The 20,007-nt window shown below is 33.0% G+C and overlaps 1 protein-coding gene across 2 annotated transcripts in view; it reads left to right on the top strand.

Moving 5' to 3' along the window:
- The window catches only part of NYAP2 (neuronal tyrosine-phosphorylated phosphoinositide-3-kinase adaptor 2), a 322,006-nt gene that overhangs the window by 241,629 nt on the left and 60,370 nt on the right, over positions 1-20,007 (top strand). For both annotated transcript variants that reach the window (XM_074298579.1, XM_074298580.1), the window contains one exon: positions 820-1,029. In XM_074298579.1, coding sequence (XP_074154680.1) covers positions 820-1,029 — 210 coding nt within the window. The remainder of the gene's footprint in view (positions 1-819; positions 1,030-20,007) is intronic.

The following is a 20,007-nucleotide window of genomic DNA, read 5'->3' as shown; positions in this document are numbered from 1 at the left end:
TAAATCATCTTTAAAATAGTTAATTGTCTGCACTACATTCTAAGAGCTTCCAATTTTAATAAGTATCTCAACCCCAAAACAAATTGTAGTTTTAGACATTTAAACCTCAAATATTTAGATCATTTTTGAATACCTATTGACTGGATTGATAGGAGGATAGATAGATAGAATGAACCATTAATAAAATTCCTGACACTGTGTTAAGCCTAATGAAAATATAAGGAAATGAGAAAATCCCTACTCTCAATGACTTTACATTCTAAAGAAAGGAAGTCATCCCCCACCAAAAAAAAAAAAAAAAAAAAAAGGAGGGAGCTAGAAATTGGAGAAGAGTATAACTATTGGGATCAAGGCTGCTGACAAGAAGGTAATGAAACCTGGATAATGATTCTAGCCAAGAGTGAAGAGAACATGATGGAGACACTTATGAGGTAGTGATTGGGCCAGAAATGAATTGGAATGGTACCATGAGACAGTTAAATGGAAGTAGATGGTGAGGAGTTTGAGATAAGGTTGCTGGTGAGGAATTAGAGAACATTTTCATGTTAAGAAAAATATTCTTTTACTCTAAAAGAAAAATTGTAATCATCAAAAAATTAACTCAGCTGATGTGAAATTCAGCCATGTCATTTTCTTACCCAATATTACCCAACTTCCCCTTCATCCTTCATCCCTAAAAAAGCATGATACTAAAATATGATTTTTATTTCAAGAACACTGTATTCTAAGATTATATTTCTAGTGTTTTTTTGATCCTGCTCAGTTTATTTTATGAAAGTAATGCTTTATCATGTAATATGAATTCTGTTTCTCCTGTAGAACCAACAGATGAGTTGAAAATAAGAAGCCACAGTACAGAACCACTACCAAAGCTGGAAAACAAAGAAAGAGGTCATCACAGGGCATCTTCCTCTAGAGAGCCAATAAAAGCTCAGGAATGGGATGGAACACCAGGACCATCAGTAACATCGAGTAGACTGGGAAGATCCTCTGTTAGTCCAACCTTGTTAGCAGGAAACAGCAGTTCAGGTAAAATATATTAACTAATTTGACTTTTCAGAAATGTATTATGGTCTCATGAACTGGTTTCAAAAAATGGTAGGTTCGAGGATCAGTCACAAATTTCTCTGAATTATTTCAAGGAAGACTAGATTTATCCATTCACATTTCTTCATTGTGCCCTCCAGTGGGTGGAGTGAAGAGGAGAAGATAGGATGCAAAATGATAATTCTTTGATTTGAAGGACTCTTTAATCAATGATATCCCTTTCCTCTGCTAATGCAATCTCACAATCATCTCTAGCCTATGTTTCTGAGAGATTACATTATTTGTCCATGCTCATAGAGAATATGTATCAGAGATTCAGATTTTCCTCACTCAAAGACCAGGCCTCTATAACCAATAGTCACACTTCTTTTTACAAAGTTACATTTAGGGCAAAATGAAATCATTGAACTGGCCTATTCAATAAGTTATCTTACTGGATTTCATTATTATTATTTTAAACTATCTAGTGAAGGACCCTAGCATGGATTGTATAGATCCACTGTGGAGTACTTATAGATTACACAGGTGAGTTACAGGGTTCAATTCTATTAATCAGTGAAATATTTTAATGTGACAAATCATCTATTTAAAAGCTTTCAGAGTTGAAATTTGAGCCTGAGTCTACTGGCTCTGGATTCTTTGTTCATTCATTATATCACATTGTTTCCCTTCCACATCTGAGTTCTGCCCAAATCTATATCTATATTTATTTCTATCTATATGTGTAACCTTGCCCAATTATAGTTACTCATTTTAAAATGGATTTGAAATGACATAAGAGATTAAACATAAGCAAAGTATGACTGTTAGGAATAAAAACAGAATGGAGATGAATAAAAGATAGCAAAAGTGTAGCTGTAACCAGCCTCCTGAGATTAACTGAATGTAAAAATTGTGTACTGAATTTGGCTCCACATTTCCTGGCAACTAACATAAAGCTCTTAAATAACTCACAATTAGATTACCCATTCTCAAATTTAAACCTCCAATGCTTTGTCATATCAAAATATTTAATTGATAACTAGAATTGAACATGAATATAAGACACAATATGTATTCTTTGAAGTGATAAAAATAACATACTGGACCCATGTAGAGTTAACAATGAAAATAAACAACACTTAGGCAAAAACACTCCCTGCTGCTTTCAGCTCTCCTCTCCTTTATGCTGACAAAGCTCTGAAGAAATGATCAGTGTTTTAATGTTCTTTTTAAGTGAGATACTCATTTTCATAAGCAATTAACAAGAGTTTATTCGGTGATCCCCTTGGCTGTGATAGAAGGTTGAACAGAATGACTCTTCATTCTGTTGAAAGATGCTTGGGGAAGTACTCATGTAAGCATCTTTTTTTGGCTGACAATGCAACTTGAGACATTGCTGTCTTCAATATTTCAAAAGAGTGGTGCTTTTAATGATAGCCATCTTTCCTTTTGATATCATTGATGGTATCCCTTAGCAGATGGAAAGATGAATTGCTGTGCTATTCCAAAACCCCAAAATTTCAAAGCATATACCTTTTGATAAGCTTTTCCTCCTTGGACAAGCATCCAAGTAGCTTTTACTAGAAACCTTTTCAGTTTAAAATTTATGAGAGCTGTATGTCAGAAACATAGTGTTTGAGAACTTAGGGACTCTGCTACTCAAAACAATGACTGGGAATGGACATCATCTGCAATGGTTATAGCACTAAGATTCAGGAAAAGCTGAGTTCAAATCTAGCCTCAGATACTTATTAGCTGTGTGATCCGGAAGAGTCACCTAACCTGTTTTCCTTAATATATTGAAGAAAAGGCAAACCATTCCATCTTTACCAAGACATCCCAATGGGGAAAAAAATGGTTTGTTATAGTCTATGAGGTCATGAAAAGGTGAACATGATTGATATTACTGAACATCATCCAATTGAATAAGTTGAGTTGTAAAAAACATTATGCATTTGGTAGAAATAAATAGATATCTTAAAGGATTCTGAGTAAAATGGAAAAGGGACTTATTTCTGAGGGATAGGAGAGTATTTTCATTTTATTTTTTCATGAATTAGTTTAAAAATTCAGGTGCCTACTACATGCAAGGAAGGCATTGTGCTAGAGAGTGGAGATGATAAAATATGATAAAAATATGCAATTACAGAAATAGGACAACTGAGTAAAAATAAATCCATGGAACTTCAACTCAGGGAACTTGGGTTGAGGTATCAATTTGATCCATTTGGTAAGTCATCAACTGAAAAGGCAGAAATGGATTATATGATTTTTAAGTTCCTTTAAAGCATAAAATACTCTTATTGTATGTAGATGAAATTGGCTTTAATATAAATTTTCATATATGTAAAAACATGTATACTTCTTTAAGGGATTATAAAAAGATAAAGTGATTAAATACATCACTTTTTAAGAGAAAGTTATAAATGCAAATTACTCTTAAATATTCAAAAATTATATTTTACATCATTATTATTTTGTTTTAAATCATTATTTTTATATTATTTAAACCATTATGTTTTATTTTTAAAAGAAAAAAATTGAATTCCATCATATTAAATTGAATTATAGGAACAGAGTTGGGTTAGATTTTTGTCATTTGTATTTATTTATAGAATGCTCTTTCTAGAGAAATATAATTATATAATTTAATATTTTCAAATAAAAGAAAAATTCCACTGTTGACACAATGTCCCTAAAGTTTTACTTACAGGTTTCTGTAATTATATAGGACATTGCTTTATTAAATTTTTAAAATCATAGCAATGTGAAAACTTCAAGACTATTATGATGGCACATTTAGCCCTAGTTTTCATGTATATTTTGAGAAGGTGTAATCCTAGAGAAACTGAGACAAGACAGAGATTGTTTTTTAATCTTTTAATGTGAAGTTTTAGGCTAGTTCTCCCCACCATGAGAGTTCATATCCAAAATCATTCCAGCCCCAAGGAACTGAGGCAGGGAACTTGTATAGCACTTTCTACAGGTTATCTGATGTAATTCCTTCTTTACTGCCCTGAAAATATTGGAAGAGTGGCATAATTCAAATTAATAGGGCATAAATATTATAATTAATTAGCCAGTCAACAAAAGCACTAAGTCAAATGCATATGTGGATAACAATAGAGAGAATTCTAACTGAAAGATGAATGTTAGATTCACATATAGGGGTATATATTCACACACACACACACACACACACACACACACATATATATTCAGATATAGGGGTATTAACTTTTTTTCAATTTAAGTAAGGCAAAGTCAGATTATGGAAGATCTTGAGATCTAAACAATGTAATATTTAAAGATAATCAAATTATATATATATATGTATATATAAAATATGCACATATATATGCACAAACACATACACACATAAAATTTATGTGTGTGATTCACATGCAGGTATATACATAAATATATATACTCTATATGTATTTTATGATTGTCCAAAATAAGCACATATATGCATATTTAGCAATACTTTCAATTTACTTTTTTGACCCTTTACTTAATGCTTTCATCTCTTGCTTTCCACATCTGCCCCTCAAGATAAAAGCATATCCTTGATGGGTAGTAGAGTTTTAATTTTATCAGCTGCAGTTCTTTTTCAAGTATATTTCCCCTAAATTCTCCCTGGTGATGATCACTCAACTGTCAGTTGACTGTCTTAATATGTTATTGAGTATTTCACAACATTTGGGACTTTAAAAGATATATAGATATATAGATATAGATATAGATATAGATATAGATATAGATATAGATATAGATATAGATATAGATAGATAGATAGATATACTAAGGAAGAAATAGAAAAAATAGAATTACAAATATATTGTCTCAAAGTGGAACAGATTTTCTTCTCCACCACCTAATTTCCTTCCTATGGAAAACAGGCTCAGTTTAAAAGGGGTTGCTATTAATTTTCAGTATAGCCTTTGGATGATTTGCCCCCTTGTGGCAGCATGTGTCAACTCAGTTGCTTGGTCTCCTCTGGTAGTCTGGGTCTGGTAGATTATTACTAGAGGCTGGGTTCTAGATTGGGTTTACCTTCCAGCATACATTGGTATGGATTTCAGTTACTGGATCTTTGCAGACTATTCTAACCTTTTAAATATCAAAAGATTATAGCCTAGTCTTTTCTATCTCCTATACACAATGAACTTGAAAAATATATAAAGCAATTATTTTACTCATTTGTTCTGCTAAAATAAATTTTTCTTTCATTTATAATAGTAATAATACTAACTTGCCATCAGTCATTCAGAGATTTTGGTTTGTTTTGCCTAGCAAGATTGGTGGATTTCTTTAATTCACAGAATCCCAGAATTAGAAGGGAATTCGAAGGGAATTCAACCCACACTTCAAGAATCCTCTCCATAAGAGGAAACACACTACTCAGTGAACGTCCTCACTCCCTCACAACCAATTAGATAAATTAAGTCTCAAAATTAGCTCAGGACTGATAGATACCACAAGGACTGGAAGCACGACTTACCAGCTGAAGAGAATCTGGAGTTTCAACAGGAAAGGTCAGTTCTCAGGTGAGGAATAAGAAAGACCAGCACAGACGGTGGGGTAGGGGCACACTGCGCCCATTGCACTGGGAGGGGCTCTGGGATCAGAGAAGCCACTGAGGTAAAGGAATCTGGCAGAGGCTGTTAGCTCTTCTCTGCTAATTATTTAGCAGTTCAGAAGAGAAAGCCAAAATATTTTAAAACTCAGATTAGATTCCCCCCCCCCCCCACATACCCTGGGGGTGACTCGGCAGACTCGGCACCAGGGGGTGTGGCCTCAGCTACCTCCTGAGAATAGTTAAGAGATTGACAAGTGGGTGGATACGGCCCAAGGCAACACACACTGCCTAGCTTAGCTGGAGGGAGTGGAACTCAGCTCCAGGAAGTCCCAGAGAAGCGGAACCTTTGAACTAGGGACTGCGGTTTCTGGCAGACACTTCCGTTTTGAGCGCAGGGGCTTCTCACGTCACCTGCTGCAGACACCCACTCCCCACCCGGACACATAGGCTGAGCTTTTTGCTGTCTTCACTATTCTACGCCCTCAAAGCACAGCAGTGCTAATCACCTCTGAGGCGCTTCCAGGGAGGGGGTGGGGAACTCTCTCCCAGAGCTCTCTCTTAGCTCAGGCGCAGGGGCCGCTGCATCCATCCGGTCTGGGAGGAAGCTGGTAAAGAAGTAAATAATTTCCTACCCCAGGGACAGACCCCAAAACATTTTTTAAGTATGAGCAAAAAAGCTAGAAAAACTATAGATTCCTTCTATACAGAGAAAGAGCGGGTACCCAACCCCGAGGAAGTTAACAGCAAAGATTCAGAAGATAACAACCTAAAGGGGAACGATTCCTGCCCCCCATCACATAACTCTCTCCTAGAAGAAGCTCTTAAGAAATTGAGGGAGATCGAAGAAAAATGGGGCAAGGAAAGGGAAGTTATGATAGAGAATAACAACGTCCTGAAATTGGAGTTGGAAAAAATAAAGAATTCACAGGAGATGCAGGGAAACAAAATTAGTGAATTAGAAAAGGTTAAAAAAACACAGGAAAGTAGGATTTCTGAATTGGAAAAGATAAAAAAGTCTCAAGAAAATAGAATTTCTGAATTGGAAAAAGAAAATAATTCTCAAAAAAAAAAAAAATTAGGGAAATGGAAAAAAATTCAATAGAGCAAAATAATTCATTTAAAAATGAAATTGGGCATTTACAAAAAGAACTAAAAACTGTGAAAGAAGAAAATAACTCCTTAAAAGTCAGGATGGAACAAATAGAAATGAATGATTCACAGAGAACCCAAGAATCAGTCAAACAAAACAAAAAAAATGAGAAGCTGGAGAACAACGTCAAATACTTACTGGGAAAATCTATAGACCTGGAAAATAGATCTAGGAGAGATAATCTGCGGATTATTGGACTTCCAGAAAACTATGACCAAAAAAAGAGCCTAGATTCTATTTTACAGGAAATTATCAAAGAGAACTGTCCAGAGATAATAGAAACAGAAGGGAAAGTAGATGTGGAAAGAATTCATCGAACTCCTTCTGAAATAGACCCTAAAAAAAGAACACCACGGAATATTGTGGCTAAGCTGCAGAATTACCACACAAAGGAGAAAATCCTGCAAGCAGCTAGAAAAAAACAATTTAAATACCAAGGTGCCACAATAAGGGTCACCCAAGATCTGGCTGCCTCCACATTAAAAGATAGAAGGGCCTGGAACCTGATATTCCGAAAGGCAAAAGATCAAGGACTGCAACCAAGAATGAACTACCCAGCTAAGTTTAGCATCTTTTTCCACGGAAGAAGATGGTCATTCAATGAAACAGAGGAATTCTATATGTTTCTAAGAAAAAAACCAGACTTAAACAAAAAATTTGATCTACATCCACAAGACTGAAGAGAAACAGAAAAAGGTACACAGAACCCTTGAGAACTGTAACTCTGTTGTGGGTATATAAAAAATACTCAAGGATAATTTGATTTTACTGATATAAAAGAAAAAAAGGGGGGTGTAGTAAAGGGAAGGAGGTCGGTTCAGAAAAAGGGGAAGGAGTGATAAAAAGAGGGAAACTACATCCCAGGAAGAGACATAGAAAATACACCATATCTGAGGGAACTTAGTGAGGGGGAGAATCATTGTGTGAATCTTACTCTCATCAGAAGAGGCTCAAAGAGTAAATAATTAACATATTTGTTTTTCAGAGAATTTTCTCTCACCTCATTAAAAGGGGGGAGAGGAAAAGGGAAAAGGAAAAGGGGAATAAGTGAAGGGACTTGGAGGGAGGGGGGAGGGATCCTAAAAAAAAAAAAAGAGGGAGGGTTGCGCGTCACAAGGGGGGTCTGTAAATTAAATATCGGGGAGGGGGATCAGGGGGGTCAAGGGAAAAAAGCATAATCTGGGGATAATACGATGGCAGGAAATACAGAATTAGTAATTTTAACTGTAAATGTAAATGGGATGAACGATCCCATCAAACGGAGACGGATAGTAGATTGGATCAAAAGCAGAACCCTACAATATGTTGCCTACAGGAAACACACTTAAAGCAGGGAGATACATACAGAGTAAAGGTAAAAGGTTGGAACAGAGCCTATTATGCTTCAGGTAAAGCCAAAAAAGCAGGGGTAGCTATCCTTATCTCAGATCAAGCAAAAGCAGAAGTAGATCTCGTTAAAAAAGATAAGGAAGGAAACTATATCCTGCTGAAAGGTAGCATAAATAATGAAGCCATATCAATACTAAACATATATGCACCAAGTGGTATAGCATCTAACTTTCTAAAGGAAAAGTTAAGAGAACTGCAAGAAGAAATAGACAGTAAAACTATAATAGTGGGAGATCTCAACCTTGCACTCTCAGATTTAGACAAATCAAACCACAAAACAAACAAGAAAGAAATTAAAAAAGTAAATAGAACATTAGAAAAACTAGGTATGATAGACCTTTGGAGAAAACTGAATGGCAATAGGAAGGAATATACTTTCTTCTCAGCAGTTCATGGATCCTATACAAAAATTGACCATATACTAGGACATAAAGATCTCAAAATTAAATGTAGGAAGGCAGAAATAATAAATGCCTTCTTCTCAGATCACAATGCAATAAAAGCTACATTCAGTAAAAAGTTAGGGGTAAATAGACCAAAAAGTAATTGGAAACTGAATAATCTCATCTTAAAGAATGACTGGGTGAAAGAGCAAATTATAGAAACAATTAACAATTTCACCCAAGATAATGATAATGATGAGACATCATATCAAAATCTTTGGGATGCAGCTAAAGCGGTAATAAGGGGAAATTTTATATCTTTAGAGGCTTATTTGAAGAAAATTGAGAAAGAGAAGATTAACGAATTGGGCTTACAACTTAAAAGGCTAGAAAAAGACCAAATTATAAACCCCCAACCAAAAATTAAACTCGAAATACAAAAATTAAAAGGAGAAATCAATAAAATTGAAAGTAAAAAAACTATTGAATTAATAAATAAAACCAAGAGTTGGTTTTATGAAAAAGCCAATAAAATAGATAAACCTTTGGTAAATTTGATCAAAAAAAAGAAAGAGGAAAATCAAATTGATAGTCTTACAAATGAAAAGGGGGATCTTTCCACCAATGAAGAGGAAATTAGAGAAATAATAAGGAGTTACTTTGCCCAACTTTATGCCAATAAATTTGATAACTTAAGTGAAATGGATGACTTCCTCCAAAAATATAGGCTCCCTAGATTAACAGAGGAGGAGATAAATTGCTTAAATAGTCCCATTTCAGAAAAAGAAATAGAACAAGCTATTAATCAACTCCCCAGGAAAAAATCCCCAGGGCCAGATGGATTCACATGTGAATTCTACCAAACATTTAAAGAACAATTAGCCCCAATGTTATATAAATTATTTGAAAAAATAGGGGATGAAGGAGTCCTACCAAATTCCTTTTATGACACAGACATGGTACTGATACCTAAACCTGGTAGATCGAAAACTGAGAAAGAAAATTATAGACCAATCTCCTTAATGAATATTGATGCTAAAATCTTAAATAAGATATTAGCAAAAAGACTTCAGAAAATCATCTCCAAGATAATACACTATGATCAAGTAGGATTTATTTCCAGGAATGCAGGGCTGGTTTAATATTAGGAAAACTATTAATATAATTGACCATATTAATAATCAAATTAATAAGAACCATATGATCATCTCAATAGATGCAGAAAAAGCATTTGACAAAATCCAACATCCATTCCTACTAAAAACTCTTGAGAGTATAGGAATAAATGGATTATTCCTTAGAATAATCAGGAGTATATATTTAAGACCGTCAGTAAGCATAATATGCAATAGAAATAAACTGCAACCTTTCCCAGTAAGATCAGGAGTGAAACAAGGTTGCCCACTATCACCATTACTATTCAATATAGTACTAGAAACGCTAGCCTCGGCAATAAGAGCCGAGAAAGAGATTCAAGGAATTAGAGTAGGAAATGAGGAAATTAAACTATCACTTTTTGCAGATGACATGATGGTATACTTAGAGAACCCCAAAGACTCTGCTAAAAAGCTACTAGAAATAATTCAAAATTTCAGCAAAGTGGCAGGATACAAAATAAATCCACATAAATCCTCGGCATTTTTATATATCACTAACAAAATGCAACAGCAAGAGATACAAAGAGAAATTCCATTCCAAACAAATGTTGATAGTATAAAATATTTGGGAATCCATCTACCAAAGAAAAGTCAGGAATTATATGAGAAAAATTACAAAACACTTGCCACAAAAATAAAATCAGATTTAAATAATTGGAAAGACATTCAGTGCTCTTGGATAGGCCGAGCGAATATAATAAAGATGACAATACTCCCCAAACTAATCTATTTATTTAGTGCTATACCAATCAGACTCCCAAGAAACTATTTTAATGACCTAGAAAAAATAACAACAAAATTCATATGGAAGAATAAAAGGTCAAGAATTGCAAGGGAACTAATGAAAAAAAACTCAGAGGAAGGTGGTCTAAGTGTACCTGATCTAAAGCTATATTATATAGCAGCAGTCACCAAAACCATTTGGTATTGGCTACGAAATAGACCGGTAGATCAGTGGAACAGATTAGATACAAAGGACAAAAAAGGGTACATCTATAGCAATCTAATCTTTGACAAACCCAAAGATTCCAACATTAGGGATAAAAATTCATTATTCGGAAAAAACTGTTGGGAAAACTGGAAATTAGTATGGCAGAAATTAGATATGGATCCACACTTAACACCATATACCAAGATAAGATCAAAATGGGTCCATGATTTAGGCATAAAGAGGGAGATAATAAATAGATTAGAGGAACAGAGGATAATCTACCTCTCAGACTTGTGGAGGAGGAAGGAATTTATGACCAGAGGAGAACTAGAGATCATTATTGATCACAAAATAGAAGATTTTGATTACATCAAACTAAAAAGTTTCTGTACAAATAATACTAATGCAAACAAGATTAGAAGGGAAGTAACAAATTGGGAAAATATTTTTAAAAACAAAGGTTCTGACAAAGGTCTCATTTCCAAAATATATAGAGAACTGACCATAATTTATAAGAAACCGAACCATTCTCCAATTGATAAATGGTCAAAGGATATGAACAGACAATTCTCAGAGGAAGAAATTGAAACTATATCCACTCACATGAAAGAGTGTTCCAAATCACTACTGATCAGAGAAATGCAAATTAAGACCACTCTGAGATACCACTACACACCTGTCAGATTGGCTAAGATGACAGGAAACAAATAATGACAAATGTTGGAGGGGATGTGGGGAAATTGGGACACTAATACATTGCTGGTGGAGTTGTGAAAGAATCCAGCCATTCTGGAGAGCAATCTGGAATTATGCCCAAAAAGTTATCAAACTGTGCATACCCTTTGACCCAGCAGCGCTACTACTGGGATTATATCCCAAAGAAATACTAAAGAGCGGAAAGAGACATATATGTGCCAAAATGTTTGTGGCAGCTCTTTTTGTTGTAGCTAGAAACTGGAAGATGAATGGATGTCCATCAGTTGGAGAATGGTTGGGTAAATTGTGGTATATGAAAGTTATGGAATATTATTGCTCAGTAAGAAATGACCAGCAGGAGGAATACAGAGAGGGTTGGAGAGACTTAAATCAACTGATGCTGAGTGAAATGAGCAGAACCAGAAGATCACTGTATACTTCAACAACGATACTGTATGAGGATGTATTCTGATGGAAGTGGAAATCTTCAACATAAAGAAGATCCAACTCACTTCCAGTTGATCAATGATGGACAGAGGTAGATACACCCAGAGAAGAAACACTGGGAGGGGAATGTAAATTGTTAGCACTAATATCTGTCTGCCCAGGTTGCATGTACCTTCGGATTCTAATGTTTATTGTGCAACAAGAAAATGATATTCACATACATGTATTGTACTTAGACTATATTGTAACACATGTAAAATGTATGGTATTGCCTGTCGTCGGGGGGAGGGAATAAGGGAGGGGGGGTAATTTGGAAAAATGAATACAAGGGATAATATTATAATATATATATATATATATAATAAAAAAAAATTAAAAAAAAAAAAAAAAAAAAAAAAAACAGAATCCTCTCCATAATAAAAATTTTAGATAGTCATCCCCATTTTGATTAAAGCTCTTTTAAAATATACTTATGCTATGGATATGTATGTGTATACACATATGTATGTGCGTATGTGTATATTTTCAACTCAAATAACATTCATATACCAAATAAAATTGATAAATCTTGTTCCATAGCAGAATATAATAAAAATTGTACTTGAAATTGTAATTTTAATAGTTCATTTCCCTTTTATGTATATGATAAATACAACATATAACATTCAAAGATATACTGCTAATTTGTAATTCTCTCAAATATATTGGCCATCCTGCTTTTCTATTCTGTCCTTTTGTGTTTTTAATGCAGTATTACCTCTCAATCTGCTTTTGCATAAATCTAACTTTGGATATATCTAACTATTAGCATTTCCCCCCACCTACAGTTAAGTGGAAAACATCTACTCCTTTATTCTAGTTCTAACAAGGACCAAGCCATGAATTGATCTTCAGGCTCAGCTAATGTGTACCAAATGCTAAGTTAGACCTTGCTAATTTGAGAACAAAATTGGAATCCTCCCATCTCTCAAGGAATTTCACTGGTTGAACAATTCTAGTTTCTCTCCTACAAGATAAGTAATCTGATTTATATATATATATATATATATATATATATATATATATATATATATATATATATATATATGTATATATGTATACATATATATATATATATATGTATATATGTATACATATATATATATATACATATATGTATGTGTATATATATATATATATCCATATATGGAATTATATATTATAAAGACAGTACTTTCCAAATATTAAACTTCTATATAAATAATATTTTAATATAATAAATAATAAAACTTGTTCTTAAAGCTACATATTAACTCTCCAAATGATCTTCTTAAGACATAATGTCATAATGATATCAAGATTTTTTACTATCTTGATTAGTCCCCCCAAATAAACTCTTGTTTATCAATGTCCTTTTTTTTCTTGATTGCATTTTGTGATCTCCTCCTCAACCTGGCTCTCTCTGAAGCCTTCACCAGCTTCCACAAAGTTTTCAGATTTCACCTTCTTTAGTCTATCATTACTTAAAAGAAAAACTAATTGTTTCATACCTTGCAATCTAAAAAAAACATGGAACTGAAGATAATCTGGTATAACCTACTTTACTCTTTAGTTATAAGACAGTGATTATTTGGTTCATCAGAGAACCTTTTCTGCACTTTGCTTTGGGTTCTGCTATCAACCTTTGCCCTCATTTCAAAGAAAAAATCAAAAGTATGAAACTTTATCATTCTGAATTGGTTGTTATAAAATAGTAAATTATTCATTTCCCTAATATCCTCACCCCTTTTTTCTGTATGTGAATCTATACAACAGGGATAAATATAATTATATCAGTTAAGTCATATGTTTATTTCAATACTCTGGACAAAAGCTGTATAAATGGGCATACTAAGGAAGAAAAAAGTAATTAAAGTCAAATTGTTCATTCATTCAACAAATGGATTCATTAAACGTCTACTCTGTATAAAAAAAAAACTATCCTAAGCCCCATGAGCAATACAAAGATTATTAAGACATGGTTCCTTTCTGACATCTGGAAACTTGTAAAGTAGTTGTACCAATTTTAATAGTTAAAAAAAATGAGATTGAAATAATTATAATTACAAATACATAAAACAAATATATTAAATTTCTTACATCTTTAAAACACTTCATATTCTTCTTAATCTAGGGTTCAAAGAGTTTTCAAGCAAATAATTTCATCTCATCCTCACAACCATCTTGCAAGGTAAACAAGGCATATGTTATACTGTTTTATAGATAAATGAAATGAGGTTTACTAAATTCCCACAACTATGAGAACTTAGTCTATAATTACAAATAAGTTAGGATATCTGATGCTTACACAGTTCATTTCACCAAAACAAATAGCTTTTCCAAGTAACTGATGATTGTTCCCCCTTCCTGAGGAGGGCACTCACTTTTTGCTCATTATTGATAAAACAATGTAATGTGTAAGCTCTTTGATTGTCCCTGTTTTACTCTTTACATATCTAGCATTTAGCATAGTGAATTACACATAGTACATGCTTGATATGTGCTTATTGACTTGGTCCATATGGATATTGAACCCATTAGCATGTTTTTTTTGTTTTTTTTTTTTTTTTTGCCAACTGAAGTAAATAACCAAATTTCTCAGGATTTATTATGCAATAAAGTACTTTATGTTCCACACTTGGTTGCAAAAATTCCTTGTATTATAGCAGTATTTTGCTCCCATGTACACAAGGGGAAGTTGTATATGGAAATAAATTTAGAAAAATGTTAAAAGTTCAATTCAAAAAAGGAGAAGGGCATGAAATAGAACAATTCTTTCACATTAATGACATCATGTAAGTAATACAACAGATCAGATTGGAAAAATTGAGAGGATAAAAGCAATGCAACAACAAAGTTTTCTTTTAGTGCAAAATTCTTGTATGTTTTACCCGAAGACAAAATTCTGTCACAGGGCCATATCTAACACTTGCATTATTATAGGTTTTTCAGTCATATCATTTGGGAAGGTTAGATCTATAAGTTGACAAAGTAGTTGACTAGCTACATGAAATGATAATTTTTTTTAAAAAATAGATCCCTTTACTTATAGAGGTGGAAAATTCTACTTTGTATAGGATAGTGTAGATATTTATATTATGATAAATCAAGGGAAAGCTAAAAGCTTCTGGGGAATGCTGACCCATAAGGGATTCAGTGTTTAGGCCAAGCCAGTGTGCACCAATTTCTTTACTGGATTCTGTCATTGCTTTATTTAAAGGAAGCCCTGTTATATAAAAGAAGAGGCAGCCATTAGCCATCTAAAAACTAAAAGCCTGTTTCTTATGTTACAATCAGGTGAATATATATGTTCAGGAATGACAAACTAATAATTCAGACTCAAAGGAGGAGATTATAACAAATATTTTTTTTGCTGCCATCTCCTGTACAAGGTGTCCCCTGCAATTGAGTGAAAAACCTCCCTCATCATTTCTCCTACTTTGTTCCCCTCTTACTCATTGGCTTTTTAAGTCACAATTTACTTCATAGTTGACCATTGTTTTGTATCTTCCTGTTGTGAAGTACAAAGGGAGACAGTATTTATTTGATTAGACTTCATGAATAAGTAATATAGTAAATCATTAATATTCTCAATGATTATAGGCCAAAAGAAAAAGGTTGAAGTGATGGCAAACTAACTTGTGATCCTAAAATTTTCTAGCATTTATGTAGCACTTTAGGACTGGCAAAGCACTTAACATGTATTAGCTCATTTCATTTTCACACCGCCCTATGGGATAAGTGATTTTATTAGCCTCATTTTACATATAAGAAAACTGATTTTCCCAGTATCACATAGCCAGTAAATGTCAGAACAGTTTTCCTGGCGACAAGTCCAAAATTTTATTCATTGCACCACAGTTTCTAACCAGCAGAGATAAATCATCATAATTCCCAAGTATTACAAGTTTTATTATTCATTTCATTGTAAACAGACACTTAGTTACTTTATTTCTCTGAAAATTGCTAGGTGTCCTACACCAAGTTGCAAATTCCTTGTGCAATAACTTTATTCAGTTTGTATGTGCGCTAAAGAAGATTTCACATGGGAATAGACTTAGAAAAGGATGAAGAAAAGGAGAAAAGGGAGAGGGTAATGGAGCAATGCTTATAAAAGAGACAGAGAGACAAAAAGAATTAATACAGGTATCATAGCAAATTAACTTAGCTGTCCTATTTTTTTTTTTTTTTTTTATTATCCACAAATTAGAACAACATCTTTTTAAAGTTACTGCACATTTTGTTAAGTGGCAATTACTAACTACATTAGATTCCCCTACTGGTAAAAGCAAGAAAAACACTTCAAGAGTTACCTTTAGTTTATTATTCTCATCAGAGCCACTCTTCAATTCTTCTTCTCTACCTCTAATGTCCTCTTTGTTCAGTGTTGCCAAGATTTGCCCACACTGGGTGTTCTTTGAATTCTATGAATTCATTGTTTATTATAGCCACAAGTGACAGAGGCAAAATGAATTCTTCTATCTCACAAGTCTGTCAACTCTTGATATCTTTAAAAGGTTCCAACAGTAGAGACACATAGAGTCATAAGATGGGATAAGAAAAATTATAGAATGCAAAATCATTATTTCTCATGAATTCTAGAGCGCTTATTTTGTATTTTATGCCTATCCCTTCTAATAGGGCACTTAACATTTTTCACGTCAGAGATTTCTTTGGCAGTCCAGTGAAATCTAGAGAACCTGTCTCAAAAACAGGTTTTTAATATATAAAATAAAGTAAAGGCAACCAATTATATGAAAATACTCTCATCATAATGTCTACATACACATACATGCCCATATGTGTACACACTATGTGATTTTTTAAAGTTCACAAACCCCAGATTATGAATATTTTGCATTAATTTAGGAGAACTTATAGAATAATTGGATGGTGATTATTATCATTGTGGCTTGTTCCCTTACACCCTAAATTTTTTCTAAATGAGATCAACTGTTGAAATAAATTCAGTGAAGGACAATTTCATACCCTATCAAGGCACATTTAGTTTCTGAAGTTCTAAAGGAGACTCATATGAATTTTTTCTCCTGGAGATAGCTTTATGGTAAGAAATTTGACAAAAATAGTCCAGCCCCGTGAATGTGAATATCCTTTCTTTAGTTCCTGAAACTTTGAACTTCCTCCAAAATCCATGCTTTTATGTTCAGCAAATCACTGTTACCTTTTACAAATGAGAAAAACATCCTAAATATCACAGAACTAATAATAACTTTTTACTGTTTACCATGGGAAAAATAAAAAGATTACTCTAGAAAAATGTAACCACTAAATAACTCAAAGTCTAGTTCATTTTAGTGAGCCCCAGAGTTTCAGATGTCTTTTTTAAACCATGAAACTTTTTGCCAGAGTTTTCAACAAATAACAAAATAAATGTATGTGAGTTTTTTTTTTCTTACATATTGGATTCTTACCTTCTGCTTTGACTCTTCTGTAGGAATGAGAAAGGTATACACATACAAATAAGAGTAAGTAAGGGTGGAAAAGCAAAATGTTTCAATCATTCAAGTAACAATCAAGATATTTTAAATGACCATAAGAATTGAAGTTTTCATTCCATATTTTATCTCTGAATAAAATGATAAAATTTAGTGTTGAAAGAGATCTAAAGAAATATCTACTATGATGGGATAAAACATTTAAAACTCATAAGATCTTATAATTCATTTAATCCATCTCATTTTTATACATAAGAAAAAATGAACCAAGAAAGATCCAGGAATTTATGCACTTTATCCAGGCAGAGGGTTCTAATTCAAGTACCATGACTGCCAAGATCAGTATTCTTTCCACTGGAAGTAACCTAAACCTGTTTACACTGCAATGCAACTATAAAAGAGGGAGATGATGTTTACTTTCTCACAGTAACAAAAAAAATAAAAAGATAAGAATGGTATTGGGGACATAAGCTTTCCAGAAATAATTTTAATTAATTTATGCTTAGAGGAATACAAAAATGAGAACTTTCTACTTATCTTTGAAAAATCTTGCTAACATTGCCATTTTGGAGTCACAAATTATTTCTCAATAAACAACCAAAAATTAAATAAAAATTTACCATATGATATAACATAATAAGCAAACTTATAAAAAGTAACAGTATCTATTTATCAAATAACTATGGTTACTTTAAAATATCTGTATACTCTAAAGATCCATCTAAGCCATCCAACTTGCTTATGTATCAATATAGCAATTATTTGAAACAAATTAAGGCTTTTCCTTACTCTTAAAAATCAATATTAAAAATTGGGTATAGGGGCAATTAGATGGTGCAGTGGATAGAGTATCAGCCCTGAAGTAAGGAGGACCTGAGTTCAAATCTGGTCTTAGACACATAATGCTTTCTAGTTGTGTGACCCTAGACAAGTCTTAGGTATAGTTTCCAAAAAGAAAGTGATCAGCCCATTAGAAAGGGAAAAGAAGAAAAAGGGGGAAGAAGAAATAGGGTTATTGATGTTGTTGATGGTTTTTAAATGGACAGAAGACAACAGAAGGAAGACTTAAAAGAAACATAGATAAGCAAGACAGTTTTGAAAGCTACACTTAACCTTTTTATATATATGAAACAAAAGCAAACTATATATAACAGAATTGGGCAGGGTTATATGCAATCCTTTTGTTATCCCAAGTATATATGAAAAAATCCATTTTATTTAAAAAATTAAGATCATATTGAAAACATTTTAATAAGCATTCTATGTTTCTAAATGCATACAAAGAGACTTCAACATTTACCTTTGCAAAACTTTGTGTTACAAAATTTTCTCCCTTTCCCCTCTTAACATCTCCCATAGACAACCACCAATCTAATATAGATTAAACAAGTGCAATTCTTCCAGATATATTTCCATATTTGTCATACTGCACAAGAAAAATCAGATCAAAAGGTAAAAGAAAAAAAGAAAAGAAATAACAAGAAAAAAAGCAAAAATACTATGATTTGATCCACATTCACTCTCCATAATTCTCTATCTACAATGTAGATGGTTCTTTCCATCACTATTCTATTGAAATTGCTTTGAATCATCTTATTGTTGAAAAGAGCCTAGTTTATCACAGTTGATCATCACATAAACTTGTTCCTGTGTATAATATTTTCTTGGTTCTACTCACTTCATCTAGCATCAATTAATGCAATTTTTTCCAGGCTTTTCTCAAATCAGCCTGCTTGTCATTTCTTATAGAACAATAATATTGAAAATATTTATTAATCCGGAGTAAGAATTTATTGGAGGGAATACTTTTCCCAGAATATAAATTAAGTGCTGATGGAACTTTTTTCATTTGAGTAACTCTAGAAAGGATTTTAGATTGGAGTACTTTTTTCTTTTCTCTTAGCATTATTTTTTTAATGTGGCCTTAGTATATATCAACAATGGTGGAATTTGATTTAGACCTTTTTGTTTGCAAATTCTGCATTCATTTGAACACGACACACTATTTCTTTATTTCATATTGAAAATTTGGTCTTTAACATCTGGGTAGATTCCAGCTTCTTTCAAATGCCTTCCACGTTATCTCAAGTGCTACTTGCTACCTGTCTGGCTCATGTTCAGTATTTTTGTCAATGTCAAGTACATTTTCCAATATTCAAAGCAACCTTCCTTTGCCTTTCATGTTCACTAGAAGCTTTATGTACACTGATTAGAAATTTACACTAGCACAATTGACTTTGAAATTCACAATTCTTCTGTTAGCCTCTGAAAGAGAATGCAATAAAAAAGGTGACAAAAGGACTTCCCTCATCTGAGTATGATAAATTTCTCAATTCTTTGATGTTAGATGAAAGCATTGTTTTAGGGAAGGCTAATCTCTCATAACTGAGCACACACCTTGAGTGCACACATGGTCCTTTGCTTTTGCTTATGGAAAGTAAAGACAACTTAGAAGCAGGTGCAATAGCAATGAAGGCTCTAAAGATTTAATTGTGTGCAATACTAAATGAAATAATGAGTTCACATTCCCCCTACAGTAAGGATCAGATATTTTCTGTGCTTATCATTACAGACAAAAGATAAAATTTAATATTCAGGGAAGCAGAATGACCATATGCATGAACATTAAATTGTAGCATTAACCAAATATTTCATCACTAACTGCTTCTCTTTTCCCCCCAAACTCTTTCTTTGATGATCTAATCATCTCACTTGAATTATACCATCATCTTAATGCACATGATTCTCATCTATTTTTTTATTCTATTT

This window comes from Sminthopsis crassicaudata, chromosome 3 (assembly GCF_048593235.1).
Source record: "Sminthopsis crassicaudata isolate SCR6 chromosome 3, ASM4859323v1, whole genome shotgun sequence".
In the NCBI taxonomy this organism is placed as follows: domain Eukaryota; kingdom Metazoa; phylum Chordata; class Mammalia; order Dasyuromorphia; family Dasyuridae; genus Sminthopsis; species Sminthopsis crassicaudata.
Note: the sequence above shows the minus strand (reverse complement) of the source record. Positions and strands in the feature narration are given on the sequence as shown.